The following is a 14697-nucleotide window of genomic DNA, read 5'->3' as shown; positions in this document are numbered from 1 at the left end:
GGCCCCCACCCTGAGACCCCCACAGCCACAACCACGGGCCCCCGCCCTGAGACCCCCACAGCCACGACCACGGGCCCTCGCCCTGAGACCCCCAGAGCCGCGACCACAGGCCCCCACCCTGAGACCCCCACCCTGAGACCCCCACAGCCACGACCATGGGCCCTGCCCTGAGACCCCGCCCACAGCCACACGATCATGGGCCCTCACCCTGAGACCTCCCACAGCCACAATGGCCCCGCCCTGAGACCTCCCACAGCTACTGTGGCCCCGCCCTGAGCCACCTCCGCCTCCCCCAGGCTCTTCCCCAGCCTCAGCATCACCACGGAGCTCACCCACCCTTCCAACATGCGCTTCATGCAGTTCCGCGCCAAGGACAGCTACTCTCTGGCTCTTTCCAAACTAGAAAAGGTGAGCAGCCCTGCCCCGTGCCAGCTGCCACCCCAGGAGCCCAGAAAGAGTGGGAGGAAGGGGCTCGGAGAAAGGGGGCCAGTGCCATGGGAGGCGGGGCTCCTGCCCCCTCCTGCTGGGGAGCTCAGGAGAAGCAGGGGGCCCAGCGTGGACAGGGGGCTCTTCATGGTGGAGCCAGGAGGTGGAGGCAGGGCGTTGCCCTGACCTCGTGTGGGGCACTGGGAATGTGGCCCGTAGCAGCTCTCCGTCTCCCTGAGCGGGGACCGGGCCCGGCCGTGTCTAGAGGCCAAGGCCATCTGTTGTGGGATGGTCAGTTGGTCAGAACCCCCGTAGGGAGCCCTCAGATTGGTGGTTCCACATAGTTGGGCCGGTAGCTCTTAGTACAAGTAACACACACAGCTGCGCCCTTCCAGACTCCTCCGCTGCCCCGGCCGCTATGCCCGACCTTGAAACAGGTTCACTGTAACCACTGCCTCCTTGTATTGACAAGGGACCGAGGGCCTGAGAGGGAAGGAGCCTGCCCCGGATCGCACAGTGTAGCAAGTGGCTGGGCCGGAACTGGCTTTCCACCCCGGGAGCTCCATGACGAGCACTACCCAGGCTCAGGTGTGGAACGCAGGGGCGCAGGCACTGTTGCTGTTGTCTAGATGTTTGGCTGACCCCAGCCCCACCCATTCCCCACCTGCTGAGGCTGGGGCAGCACCACCTTGTCCACACGGGGGCCGGCGCCCGGGCAGCCCTAAGCTGAGACCAGGGAGTGGGCACCTTGGTCAGAAGCAGCAATGCTGTCTGTTCCACACAAACCCCGAGCTCACCAGTCTGGGCTGATGTCCTCATTGGCGAGCTGCTGGGGCCTGCGTCGCTGGAGGAGTGTGACACCGTGGAGGAACTACTGAGCCAGGCCAGGCCTGACCACCAACACCAGGCAGAGGACACACACGGGCACTGCCTGCGACATGGACATGGCTTTGTCCCACCTGAACCTGATGGAGAGTGAAAGTGGCCAGCCACGGACCAAGAGCCCATAGGGATCCTGGAGTTGGTTCTGCCCCAGAGAGACGCGAGGAGGCCGGGCTGGTCAGCCACCAGGTCAATAGGGGCACCTGCCTCAGAGATGCCAGCCTGAGGCATAGGGGGACGCTCGGGCAGCTGGTCTCACCACAGGAGAGGGCTCTGTCTGCACTGCCCACCACCCAAGCCCACCCTATAGCCTGCCCTGCCCGGTGTCGGGAGCTCCTGGCCCCAGTCCCCGCTCAGCCGGCAGAGGCGTGTGCTCTGCAACGCGAACCGTGCAAAGGGAAGAAGTTTGCAGGATTCTGTGTTCAGGGGCCCAGCCGCTCCCCAGGGCTGGGAGGACTCTCCGGATCTGGAAGACTGAGTCTGACCCAGTGTGGACCGGGAAGCTGCCGTGCAGTCGGGGTCCAGGTAGTCATCCTGGTGCGGCTCCTCTGGCTTCAGCCTGGCACCTCTCTGTCCCGCAAGATGGCTTGAAGGTTGGGTCAGCAAGCACGCGGCCAACACGCTCCTACCTGCCTTCCCACCAGGCAGCCATCGCCAATTACCCTCCACCCGCTGTGGAGCCCCAGCTCCTTCCCCAGCTTCGCCGCCACCGGGGCCCTGTGCTGCCAGGGCGGGTGCAGCCAGCTCTCCATCTCAGGGCAGTGAACAGTCCTGGGCTCCAGCTCCAGTCATGTGGTTCTGCGGCAGTTGTGTGACAGGGACCAAGGAGAAGTCAGGGAGAAGTCCTCCAAGGAGAAGTCAGGACGCCAGCAAAGCCCCTGGAAGCAGCCGTGAGTTCCTCTGGGCTGACATGGTGCTGGGGTCCACGTGGGACAGACATCCTGGGCCCTGGGCGGGGCCAGGCATATACAGAGACGTGGGGCCAAGGGAAGAGAGGGCGCCGTGGACCACCTGACCCATCGCCCTCTGGAGAGGCTGGGATCTGCCTCCCTGGCATGCAAAGATTCTGTAGAAGGAACCAGGGGTCGCGTCTTCACCAGCCTGGGTGGCCTTGGCCCCAGCTTCCCCATGGGTCTCTCTGACAGGCCAGCATACGGTGACCTGCTTCCAAGAGGGACACCTGTGGCAGTTTCAGACCCTTATTTAAAAGACATTAGGTCGGGCGTGGTGGCTCAAGCCTGTAATCCCAGCACTTTAGGAGGCCGAGACGGGCGGATCACGAGGTCAGGAGATCGAGACCATCCTGGCTAACCTGGTGAAACCCCGTCTCTACTAAAAAATACAAAAAACTAGCCGGGCGAGGTGGCGGCGCCTGTAGTCCCAGCTACTCGGGAGGCTGAGGCGGGAGAATGGCATAAACCCGGGAGGCGGAGCTTGCAGTGAGCTGAGATCCAGCCACTGCACCCCAGCCTGGGCAACAGAGCGAGACTCTGTCTCAAAAAAAAAAAAAAAAAAAAATTAATGCCAATTTATTATTATAAAAATGTACATGTTTATTACATTATGTATCTTCAAAGAATACTGAAAGTAAAAAAAAAAAAGAAAAATTACCCCAAATCCCTGCAGCCAACATCTTCTACATCCAGGCACAGTGGAAGGATAAAGACAGGATTCCAGGCATGACTCAGGAAGGAAAAAGGGAGGAGGTGGAGATGGCATACAGGGCCATCGGTGAGATGCTCTGCCGGGCACGGCGGCTCATGCCTATAATCCCAGCACTTTTGGAGGCTGAAGCAGGAGGATCACTTGAGGCCAGAAGTTCGAGACCAGCCCAGGCAACATAGCAAGTCCCCATCTATACCAAAAATTTAATGGCCGGGCGCGGTGGCTCATACCTGTCATCCCAGCACTTTGGGAGGCCAAGGCGAACGGATCACCTGAGGTCAGGAGTTCAAGACCAGGTTGGCCAACACGGAGAAACCCTGTCTCTACTAAAGACACGAAAAGTAGCTGGGCGTGGTGGCACACGCCTGTAATCCCAGATACTTGGGAGGCTGGGGCAGGAGAATTGCTTGAACCCATGAGGCAGAGGTTGCAGTGAGCCAAGATTGTGCCACTGCTCTCCAGGCTGGGTGACAGAGTGAGACCCTGTCTCAAAAAACAAAGCAAAAGAATAAAACTATTATTAAGGATGCTGCTGGTGGGCTGACATGCATCCCCTCTTGAGGGCTGGCTCCGGAAGGTTCTCAGAGCCCCAGTGTGAGAGAGGAGCCTCCCCCACCGGTCCACCTCCCCCGCCGTCCACCTCCCCCGCCGTCCACCTCCCCCGCCGTCCACCTCCCCCGCCGTCCACCTCCCCCGCCGTCCACCTCCCCCGNNNCCCCCGCCGTCCACCTCCCCCGCCGTCCACCTCCCCCGCCGTCCACCTCCCACACCGTCCACCTCCCCCGGTCTCCAGCACCCAGGACTCCTCTGCCACTTCATTGCTTTCACATGGTCAGCTTGTGTGATCTCTCCTCACCAGGAGCCTTCCTTCAGGCTGGCTCTGCCCGCCCCGGGGCTGCACGGTGCCTGCCCTGCTCCCTCTGACCGGGGATCTTGTTCTCAGGAAGGGCTCATCCACCCCTGTGTGCTCCTGTCTTCGCTGTCACTTGTGAACGGGACCCGCTCAGCCCCTGCTGAAGCCCTCCTGTCCCTCCAGGGCCGCCACCTGCCCCTTCAGCAGCACAAAGAAGTGGGTTTCTCGTCCAGAAAGCAGGAGGAAATCTCTGGAAGGTCCTGAAACATCAGCTTTTTCCTTCCTTCCACGTCTCTCTCTGGCCCTGTCGTGGTTCGTTTCCTGTTGAGCGTTGTTCTGAGTAAAGGAAAAATTAAAATGGCAAGTCGTTCAGGAATTTCACGTTCATCTCCATGAAGCGCAGCTGGAATTCTGGATGCAAATCACCGTGATTGCAAACTGACACGCCCGTCGCAGCTCATCGCACCTGGTTCTTGCTCCAACAGCGGCAACGCCGCAGGAAACTAACTCCGCTGTGTCTCACGCCCCAGCCTTCCCGCCGGCCACTGAGTAAGGGCGGACCCAGAGGAAAAGGGGCTTCTGCCTGATTGTCCTGTCGCCGTCATTTCTTTTATCTGTGAATCGAGTTCTGGTTCCAGGGGGAAGTGTGGCCTCCGTGGGCGCACACGCCTGCCTGTGCACACTTGCTTGGAGGCCAAGCTCCAGGGCTGGGGCTGTCCGCTGAAGAATGGCCCGAGAGATGGCCACGGCCGAGTCCGGAACCCGTGGATGTACCATCTCACGTGGCAAAAGGGCCTCTGCAGATGGGATTAAGTCACGGGCCTCGAGATGAGAGATTCCCTTGGAGCATCCAGCAGGTTCACGCCATCAGGGTCCTTCTAGGGAGAGGCCGGAGGTCCCTGTCTGGTGGGAAGCAGCTGCACGGCCAGCTCAGAAGAGGGAAGAGGGAGCCACGAGCCAAGGCAGGCGGCCTCCAGGAGCTGGAAAAGGCGAGAGAAGGAGCCCCCCAGGTATCCAGAGGGAGCAGGGCCCTGCCCGGGCCTGGATCCAGCCAGAGACACTTCAAACTCCCTAAATCCAGAACCGGGAGAGAGGAGACAGGTGCCGTTTTAGCTGCTAAGTTTGCAGTCATTTGTTACGGGAGCCCCAGGAAACTCACACAGCGGGTCCATTGTGAGCCTGGAGCACCGGGACAGGAGGCCAAGGACAGCAGGCAGCCCGATGCTTGCTCCTCCTCAGCCCAGGCCCCACGCGCCCTCCGACACCACTTAAAAAACGCCAGGGCAGGAGAGGATTATCAGGAGGATCTGGAATTTCAGGATGGCAAGAGCAGGGCACCTGACCAAACGCAGTGCCTGTGGCAGCCGCCGGGAGTCCGTCTTCTCATCAGAGCCCCACATCACTGCTCCCGGGCTCTTGCCCTGACTGTGTCTGGGAAGATACAGCTGGTTCAGGCCTGCTGGTGTGTGCACACATGCAGACACACACTGTGTACACATACACCATGCACACACGTGCACACAGGTCCCACGCACACACATGTACGGTGCACACGTGTGCACACACACACAGTGCCCTCGCCTCCGTGGCTGCCGTGCCACTGAAGGGACCTCAGCACCAGCCCATCTGAGGCCCCTCCTTTCCCACAGAGGGAGCGAGAGAACGGCTCCAACCTGGCCTTCATGTTCCGCCTGCCCTTTGCCGCCGGCCGCGTCTTCAGCATCAGCATGTTGGACACGCTGCTCTACCAGGTCAGCTGGGAAGCAGCAGCAGGAGGGGGGCGCCTGGGTGGGACCCCCATCACGCCCTCGGCTCTGCAGCCTGGTCCCCACTCGGAGGGATAGGCCTCCCTCTGAACGACCTTCCCTGGATTCCAAGGAGACCTGTGGGCCCTGTCCCTGCCCCGGGGATTTCTGGGCCCTTTTTGACCTATGGGTGCCTGGCAAGTGCGTTTTCCTAGAAAAGGCGTTCCAGAACTCTGCCTGTGGGTCATGTGGTGCTTGGGTACCTGGTGGTTGTATGTGTGTGTGAGAGGGGCGAGCCTGTGGCCGGGGGGGTGTGGACCTGTGTCCTACGTCCATGCTCATGTGCCTCGCTGTGGCCCCCTCCCTCCCTGGCCAGTCCTTCGTGAAGGACTACATGATCACCATCACCCGGCTGCTGCTGGGCCTGGACACCACGCCGGGCTCGGGGTACCTCTGTGCCGTAAGTGCCCCCGGCCGGGCCGGGCTGGGGTGTGCCGGGCTGTCCCGAGTGGGTGGATGGGCACCTGCCCCTGGTTCAGTGGCTGGGAGGCTCTGGGTGCTGCCACCTGCCCCGGCCGACTCAGGGCTCCTGCCCTGCAGATGAAAATCACCGAGGGCGACCTGTGGATCCGCACGTACGGCCGCCTCTTCCAGAAGCTCTGCTCCTCCAGCGCCGAGATCCCCATCGGCATCTACCGGACAGAGAGTCACGTCTTCTCCACCTCGGAGGTTCTGGGGCAGCGCCTGTCCTGTGTGACCCACGCCATCCCCACCTTCCGGGGGCTGGGACCGTGGCAGCGCCTGTCCTGTGTGACCCACACCATCCCCACCTTCAGTGTCGGGAACTAGATCAGCTTTGCCCCTGCCGGCAGCTCTTTCCGTCTGGTCTGTGTGCCCACATGCAGTGCTTCCAGCTAGAGCAGCCACGACCCCTACTGGGGGCAGAGAGGCTCAGGGCAGGCTTGAGGAAGAAGATGGGCAGCCCCTGTGCTGCAGCCCACACAGCGGTGGGCACCGTGCCTGCCCGCCCTAAGTGTGTTCCATGCAGACCCCAGGCTGAGGCGGCGTGGGGGGGCAGGGGCACGCCCACAGGTCCCAGACTGTGCCTATTTCCTTTGCAGCCGCACGACCTCAGAGCCCAGGTAAGTACCCGCTCTGCGCCCACACAGCCTCTGCCGAACACCAGAGCATCGCAGCCTCACGTGGAGAAGCCTGCCAGGCCCCACCCACCCACCTACCCACCCACAGGGCCCTGGGGAAGCTGAGGCGGGAGTGGGTCCCGTGGATGTGTCGGCCCCAGCATGGCTCAGAGAAGGCTCTTGACAGTCACTCCCTCCTGCACTGGTGGGGGAACTGAGGCCTGGGGGAGTAGCCTGTGAGTTTGGACACCAGTTGCACCCCCGCCCCTCCCAGGCCCAGCCCTGGCTCCCCCAGGCCCCACCAAGGCAGGCAGCCCCATGCCCCTCTGGCCTGACCATCCAGCCCCCAGCCTCCCAGGCCTTTCTGAAGGTGCCGCCCAGGTGGGGGGCGCCCCGCCTCTTCCCAGCACCCCACACCCCACACCCCACAGGCCCTGGCACCTCACATTCTCCCGGTTCGGGGCCTCCGAAGGGTGTGTTTGCAAGAGGGACCAGGGCCCATCTGCAGATGGAGAAGTTGACACGCAGAGGGGGTGACCCCCCAGGGCAAGGCCAAGATGTCCTGGGGTCCAGATGGGTCCCCAGCCGGACCCACAGAAAGAAGGGCCCAGAGAGGTGAAGGGAGCTGCCCTCAGTAGCCTGGCGAATCCCTTGACCAGGCCCGGGCAGGGCGGGTGGCCCAGCAGTCTGAGCTCAGAAGGAAACCTCGGACCAGGCACGTTCTTTCCAGAGGAGGGAGGCACATGCACCCTGGGGTCTGTCCTCGTCCTCTTCCCTGACACGCCCAGCCACTCCCACGCGGGCCCCAAGCCCCAGAGCCCACACCTCCTCCTAAGCCCCTGCCCCTCCCAGCAGCCTCACCCCTCCCCGCCCTACCCAGTCCCAGATCTCGGTGAACATGGAGGACTGTGAGGACACACGGGAAGCGAGGGGGCCCTGGGGCTCGCGCGCCGGCACCGGAGGCAGCTCCCACGGCCGACACACGGGCGGCAGTGACCCCGCGGAGCACCGGCTGCTGCGGCATAAGAGTCTGCAGTGGGCCCGGAGGCTGAGCCGCAAGGGACCCAAGCAGGCAGGCCGGGCAGCGGCCGCGGAGTGGATCAGCCAGCAGCGCCTCAGCCTGTACCGGCGCTCTGAGCGCCAGGAGCTCTCCGAGCTGGTGAAGAACCGCATGAAACACCTGGGCCTGCCCACCACCGGCTACGGTAAGGGCGCCCGGTGTGGGTGGGGGCAGGACGGACAGACTGGGCCAGGAACAGTCGGCCATGGCATCCCGGGGCCTGGGCCATCCTGTCAGTCAGCCTTTCTGGCCACGCGCTGCCTGCCCCTACTGTGGGGTCAGCTGTGGGCACCACCACCACGGCCCAGCAGAGATCCTGTGCAGAGGAGGGTGGAGGAGGGGAGTGGCCATGGCCCACCCTGGTACTGGGAGGCCACAGGACCCTATGGCATCGCTGGTGCTGAGCCCCATAGGGAGGCACTCTGTCCCACTGCCCTGAGGCCTCAGTTTCCCTCTCTGCCAAATTAGAGACAGGAGCTGGCTGAACCCTTCAGCCAGGGGAGGCAGCTGTAGGGTGGAGAGGGCCAGGCTGGGCTCCCCGAGTCAAGGGCATCAGTTAGTGATGGGCCAGCAGGCTGCAGCTAGTCCTGCTGGACAGCGGATACCCAGGGCCCCTGAGTTCTCACAGAGGACAAGACTGTGTTGGGGACCGCCTCCCGGAGCCCCCAGCCCTCCCAGCAGCCAGGGTAGGGGGGACCTTGTCTTTGGGGAAACTACTGGGGGAACAGCCCATACCAGGACACACCTCTGTCCACCATGGGCTTGCTGCCACTCCCACGGCACAGCCCCTCCTGCGGTCCAGGGAGCCCGGTGTCCGTCTTTAGCAACAGATCCACACAACCCCGTCTCTCTGCGCCTTGTGGTGGGAAATGTGCTTGGGCTTGGGGACCCTACATGCCCTGCCTGGCAAGGAGAGAAACCCATCCCTTCCCTCCCTCTAGAAACGCTACCTCCATTGATGAGGCCACGGGCCCCAGCTCCCCGGCACTGGGCCGCTGCCCAGTGACATCCACCCCTGGGCCGTGTCAAGGCTCCATCCTCCCTTTGTTCCATCTCGGGGACATGCCCGATGCTCAGGACTGCCTCTGTCCCTTTGGGGTGCCCGGTCTCCCAACCCTGCTTCCTGCGTCGGTCACCTGGGTCAAGGTCTTAAGTCCCCTGAGCAGAGTCAGAAGCTCAGGGCTGGCCTAGGAGCTGCTCACAGGTCACTGGGCTGGGCCGGCCTGTGGGCCCGAAGGAGACTCAGAGGCCCATGAAGACCTTTCCCGGCCCCCAGCCCCGTGGGCGCTGTGGAGGACGCCCCCCTGTCCCTGCCTTGAAGCTTCCCTCCATCCCCACAGTGTCCCTGTCCCGGGAGGGGCTTCATGCCCTTTCAGGGGGGGCTCCCAGGGCTGAGAGGGGTGCCCAGCGTTCGTGTTCGTGGCCCCCCTTTGACTGTTGGCAGAGGATGATCCAGCCCGGTCCGGCCACCCCCAGAGCCGGTGCCTGCCTCTGCGACCGCTGCCTGCCCCCAGAGCTTGGCAAGGGAGGAGCAACTGCGTTTCTGGTGACCGACTCGCTTCCGGTGGCTGGCGCTGGCTGCAGGTCCTGGGGTGGCCGGCCTCCCGTGCAGCTGCCCCCGCACCCGCCCGCTGTGCCGGCCGCCCGCACCTCGCTTGCTGACACACTCTCTCTCTCTGTTTCTGTCTGTGCCTCTTTCTGTGTGTTCTGTAGAGGACGTAGCAAATTTAACAGCCAGTGATGTCATGAATCGGGTAAACCTGGGATATTTGCAAGGTAATTCTGCTCTGGCGGGTGCCAACTGCTGCACCACAGGGCTCACCAACCTTTCGCCACCAGCAGCCTTGCCGTGCCCCGTCCCGGCCAGGCAGGTGGACGGGAGCTGTGAGAGCACGTCCCAGTTGTCAGCCCAGGCAGCCCTGTTGGGCAAAGCCTCGCATGTTGACAGTGTCCCCTGGCTGGGCGTTGAGGACGGGCCTGAGGCTGAGGTCCGGGGCTTGTGCTGGTCAAGGTGCTGTTGGCCGCCAGGCAGAGTGGCAGCTGCCCAGCTCTCGGGCTCACTCTGGTGCTTCTCCTGCTTTGCTGTTTAAGATGAGCCCTGATGGGACCAGTAGGCCACCCTGGCCTACAACCAGCCCCTCCCTGTGGCTGGCCCCACAAGCGGTCTGAGGACCCTAAGCCCCTCTGCTCTCAGGAAGCACCCACATGGTCCCAAGCCAGGGCCCCGGGAGGAACTCGGTGAAGCCTGGGCTGGACGCAGGGGTGGGGAGTCCAAGCCGCTAGGAGTGGGCAGGCTTTGTGGCTGCCCAGGCGAGGTGGATGGTAACCTTCATCCCCCAGCTGGGGCTCCACGAGGGAATTCTTCCTGCTCGGCTGGGGCAGAGCCGCTCCACACCCCATTCTCTTCTGGGTGCTCAGCCGCCCAGCACCCCGTTTCCTCCAAGAACATGCTGTGCCCCGTCAGTGCTCAGAGCAGAGTCCCGGCCGGGGCGCTCCCCGGGGTCCTGGCAGCCTCAGGGGAGCTCAGACCCTGTCCCCGCTGCCACCCCTCCCTACAGGGGAGGGGCTTGAAGGGCCTCCTGAGCCCAGGCAGGTGTTAGCTCGGGAGGGACATGTTTGCCAAGATGGCCTTGCAGCTGGAGGCAGGGCCAGGCCTGGAGCAGCCACGGAAGTAAAGCGTCGGCCTCTCCCGGTTCCGTGCTTTTCCCTACGATGGCGCTTATGGAAGACCCTCGCTCTGCCGGGCACTGTGGCGCTTGGACCCGCAGCTAGTGGCCTTCATGAGTGAGACGCCTGCATTTCCCGCTCCCCTCACCCGCCACGGCTTCCTGCGGCTCCTGCTGCGGCTCCAGGGCAGGCGCGGCCACGGCAGGCTTGGGGGTCGAGGGCTCACAGGACTCACGCGGCACTCGGCCTACATGCCTGGGACAGTGAAGGTGCTGGGGCTTTGGGGCTCGCGGGCTGCACCCCGCTGTTTGGATTCAAGCAGATCCTAGGCCAGGACGTGGAACAGGAAGAGTCACTGTCTTTGCAGGGAGGGTGGGCAGCATCCTGGGGCCCCTCCAGTGTGCAGCCCCCACCCCACACACACAGCAGGAGGAGCCACCTCAGCCCCGATACACAGACCCCGTCTGCACGCCGCCTCACGGCTGCCCTGGGGGTAGGCACTAGTTACTCCCAGTTTACAGAGGAGGAAACTGAGGCTCGGGTGGCGGCAGCTCTGGCCCGGCGTGGGGGATTCAGGCAGGAGTGACCGTGGATGCCAAGGGCCAGGGCTCTGGAAGTTCTGGGGCCTGCAGTGTCAGGAAGTGGGTGAGGAGCAGAGGTACCACTGAGGCCTGGAGTGAAGGTTGGAGGGTCTGGGTGGAGGCGTCAGGTAGCCCTGGGGACCAGGGGTGAGGTGGCCCCGCCCCAGGACATTCACCAGAAGGGCCAAAGCCAGCCCCTGCCTCGCCCCAGGCCCCCAGGCACACCTGCTGCCAGCCTTCACCAAACACAGTGGACACGCGAAGCTAGTCCTCTGTGCCCATCCTGGGCAGCCAGGACCAGTGCCACGTGACTGACCACAACCCAGCACCTGGCGCTGCAGCTGGGACCCAGCGTCCCCACCCACCACCCAGCCCAGCCTGGCTCAGCCCAGCTACGTGCTCTGCTCGCTTCAGAAGCGTGTGGTCCAGGCAGTGCCTGCTGGAGTGAAACGAGCTAGTAGCCCCTTGTTCTTGGTGTCCCACTGGGTGCTCATCACAAAGCCAGTCAGGCAGCGGGGGCAAGTACTTACTAGAGCCGCCCACACCACCACTCCCTGTACCACCTGCCATGCGGCCACCCCAGAGGTGTGTGTGGGCACAAGTGGGGGAGGGTGTGCCTCCCTGCACAGCCTCAATGTGAGGCCCCTGGGCCTCTACCAAAGGCCTGGGGGAAGACCCTGCCATGGGTTTTGGGAAGAGAGCCAAACAGCTGTGAGGGGCAGGTGTCAGGCTGTCCCATCCCGCAGGCATGGACACAGGAGCTGGCACCAAGTGACCTGCCGCCGTGTGTGAAAGGCCCGAGGCAGAGCTGTCCAGGTCACTCCCCAGGTCCTAGCCTGTGCCCCCGCCTCCCTGGCAGCAGCTGTGCTCACACTGTGGGACCTCTGAAGCCCCTACTGCAGGGGGACCAGCATGGCCCCCACCTGGCTGGCCAGCAGCGTCCCTGACTTTTCTCAGGGGCCATGGCAGGGCTGTCCCAAGGGGAGAGGACGGGCAGAGAGAAGGGAATGGCGGCAGCCAGGGTGGAGGCTCCCTGGGGTTCCCGTGTCCTGGGTCACCTTTGTTCTCTGTCCTTGGAATCCTGCAACAGGAATCCAGGAGGTTCCCTGAGACACCGTCAGTGGATAAACTGAGGCTACAGGCCCTTCCCTCCCGGCCAGTGAACCCAGGGCCACTGCTGGGATGGTGGGTTCTCCCTCCCTGTGCGTGGCCCGGCGGAGACTGTGAGATGACAGGCGGTGTTTCTCCAGGACTGTTTTCACCCCATGGGACACATCCGCACTCCCACGCCATGAGCCAGACGCCAGGCTGTCTCCCATGAGGGGCAGGGCCGTGTTCTCAGAGGGATGAGCTGGGGGCTGTTCTAAGCTGATGCCACTTGGGACTTAAGTCTGAAGCAAAGGGCTGAGCACAGCGAGTGGGAGTGGCCTGCCCAGGCCCAGGGACGGTGGCAGCTGCAGGGCCCTGTGGGAGGGACGGGGCTGAGCAGCCTCTGGAGGCCGAGGTGGGTGTGTGTGAATGTGGAGGATGGCATGCAGGTGTGTATACGAGTGAGTGTGCAGGGGTCTGTGGATAGCATAGGTATGGGTGGCTGTGAAGATCTGTGCAGATAGACACAAATGTGTGTGGGATACAGAGGTGAATCTGCAGGTGTGTAGGCGTGTGCGTGTGTGCACAGGTGTGTGCAGGTGTTAGGTGTGTATGGGGGTTGGGGTGTGTAGTTCTGTGTGGGTGTGTGCACAGGTGTGTGCAGGTGTAGATTAAGGCATGCATGCATGTGAGGTGAAGACATGTCTATTGGTAGACATAGGTGTGTGCTGGTGTGTACAGGTGTGCTTCGTGCCTCTGCTCAGGCCCACCCCTTTGCTGTGATGCCACCTGGCACCGGAGGGGGGTGCAGGTCGGAGCTGGCTCCCGGCTGCCCTCCTGGCTGCCCCCTGCCCAGTGTGGGGATGGGCCCTGGCTGGGCTCACCAGGATGAGGTGCTGGAGCAGAATGGTCAGGAAGGCCGGAAAGATTCAGCTCATCCTGGAGCCCCCACACCTCCGGGCCCCTGCGGAGCTGGGAGGGGGAGGGCTGGGGAGTGACGTCTGCCCGGCTGTGTCCTTTGCAGACGAGATGAATGACCATCAGAACACCCTCTCCTACGTCCTCATCAACCCTCCGCCCGACACGAGGCTAGAGCCCAGCGACATTGTGTGAGTAGCACCTGCGGGCTGGGTGGAGACCCCCCGAGCACCAGGTGGGCACTGGGGAGACGAGGCCACAGGCACCACAGTGGGGCTGCTGGGCAGGGGCTGCCTGGCCCACGTCCACTCCAGGGTCCCCTCTGCCCTCCCCCAGCTATCTCATCCGCTCCGACCCCCTGGCTCACGTGGCCAGCAGCTCCGAGAGCCGGAAGAGCAGCTGCAGCCACAAGCTATCGTCCTGCAACCCCGAGACTCGCGACGAGACGCAGCTCTGAGCCAGCCCTGCATGGAGCTCGGGCCACCAAGCCCAGAGCTTGGTGGGTCCTCAGGAAGGATGTGGAGGAGCGTGTGAGGACACAGTGGCACTAGCGTGACCCTGGGGATGCCACACTCTGCTCACCGTGGCTCCTGGGACTCCACCCTGGAAAGGAGTGCCTCGTGCGGGGGGAGGGCCAGCTCACCCTCGGGTACCTGCAGGCTAGTGAGGAGAGTTTTTTTAACCTATTTTTACAGACCGATGCAGTCCACGTCTCTTTACACAGATGTACCGTAACTCGTGACCAGGGCTGGCTGGGAGGGCAACGCGGGGACCAGACGCCCCACAGGGCCGAGCCCAGGCTGTCCTGGAGGGTGGGGCTGGCTGGGGTGCATGGGGAGGGGAAGAGAACCCAGGAGCCTTGCGTGGGCCACACCCAACTCAGAGCCAGCCTGAGCTTTCATGGCCAAGCGGCCTCACTTCCTTCCAGCCAAGGCCTGGGGCCCGGGGCTGCCGTGCTGCACTCTGTGGGGCCGGTGAGGGGCACCCTCTGCTCTTTGCTGTCCTGAGTCCCTTCTGGAAGTCAGAAGCAGCAAAGGGCCCGGGGAAGCCGGGCGTGTGTGAGGGGTGCATCCCCAGGTGCCCCAGAGGGCCCTGTTGCCAAGGACCTTTCTGAAGGTCACGAGCAGAAATGGAAGACGCCATTTCCTCTACTTCACACTGAACTTTCCCGGCCACGGCGTCTGGGCGGCGTTTGGGTGGAAGATGGTGCATTTCCACGGACCGTTTTACACTTACCTTTTAAAGCAAAGCCTCGTTTTCTAAACCCCTGACTTGTGAAGCACAATTCAGCCTCCGGGCTGGGCCATGTGGAGGGGAGAGGACCTTCTTAGCAAGGCGAGATCCTGGGCGGCGGCTGACATCGGGAGCGTCGCCCTGCGTCCTTTGCTGCTGGTTCCTTACTGGTTGGTACGGTCAGTGCTGGAACCTTCTATTAAACGGATGCATTCTGGAGGCATGAAGTTACAAGTTGCCCCGCTCGTGGTTCCAAGGCTCTCACCCCTCCCAGCCACCCCATTTTAAGGGTTAGAAACACCTGCTGGGGTCCCCACCCCAACCCCACAGGCAAGCTCCCATTCCCCAGGCACACCAGGATAGTCCTTCCAAAACTCGGGAACCAAATTGTATTTGGCTACTGGTGACGGTAGCCAGGAAACCCGTCTGGTGGTGGGGG

The 14697-nt window shown here is 63.2% G+C and overlaps 1 protein-coding gene across 4 annotated transcripts in view; it reads left to right on the top strand.

Annotated features, from left to right (window-relative positions):
• Nucleotides 1-14489, top strand: part of KCNT1 (potassium sodium-activated channel subfamily T member 1) — a 90730-nt gene extending 76241 nt beyond the window's left edge. For 3 of the 4 annotated variants that reach the window (XM_025359725.1, XM_025359723.1, XM_025359726.1), the window contains 9 exons: nucleotides 297-408; nucleotides 5476-5577; nucleotides 5948-6031; nucleotides 6172-6300; nucleotides 6693-6713; nucleotides 7591-7915; nucleotides 9484-9546; nucleotides 13132-13216; nucleotides 13362-14489. In XM_025359725.1, the coding sequence (XP_025215510.1) occupies nucleotides 297-408; nucleotides 5476-5577; nucleotides 5948-6031; nucleotides 6172-6300; nucleotides 6693-6713; nucleotides 7591-7915; nucleotides 9484-9546; nucleotides 13132-13216; nucleotides 13362-13482 (1042 nt within the window). In that variant the 3' untranslated portion in view covers nucleotides 13483-14489. The remainder of the gene's footprint in view (nucleotides 1-296; nucleotides 409-5475; nucleotides 5578-5947; nucleotides 6032-6171; nucleotides 6301-6692; nucleotides 6714-7590; nucleotides 7916-9483; nucleotides 9547-13131; nucleotides 13217-13361) is intronic. The other variant, XM_025359724.1, reaches the window with a different exon arrangement.
• The last annotated feature ends 208 nt before the right edge of the window (nucleotides 14490-14697 follow it).

This window comes from Theropithecus gelada, chromosome 15, assembly GCF_003255815.1.
Source record: "Theropithecus gelada isolate Dixy chromosome 15, Tgel_1.0, whole genome shotgun sequence".
In the NCBI taxonomy this organism is placed as follows: Eukaryota; Metazoa; Chordata; class Mammalia; order Primates; family Cercopithecidae; genus Theropithecus; species Theropithecus gelada.
Note: the sequence above shows the minus strand (reverse complement) of the source record. Positions and strands in the feature narration are given on the sequence as shown.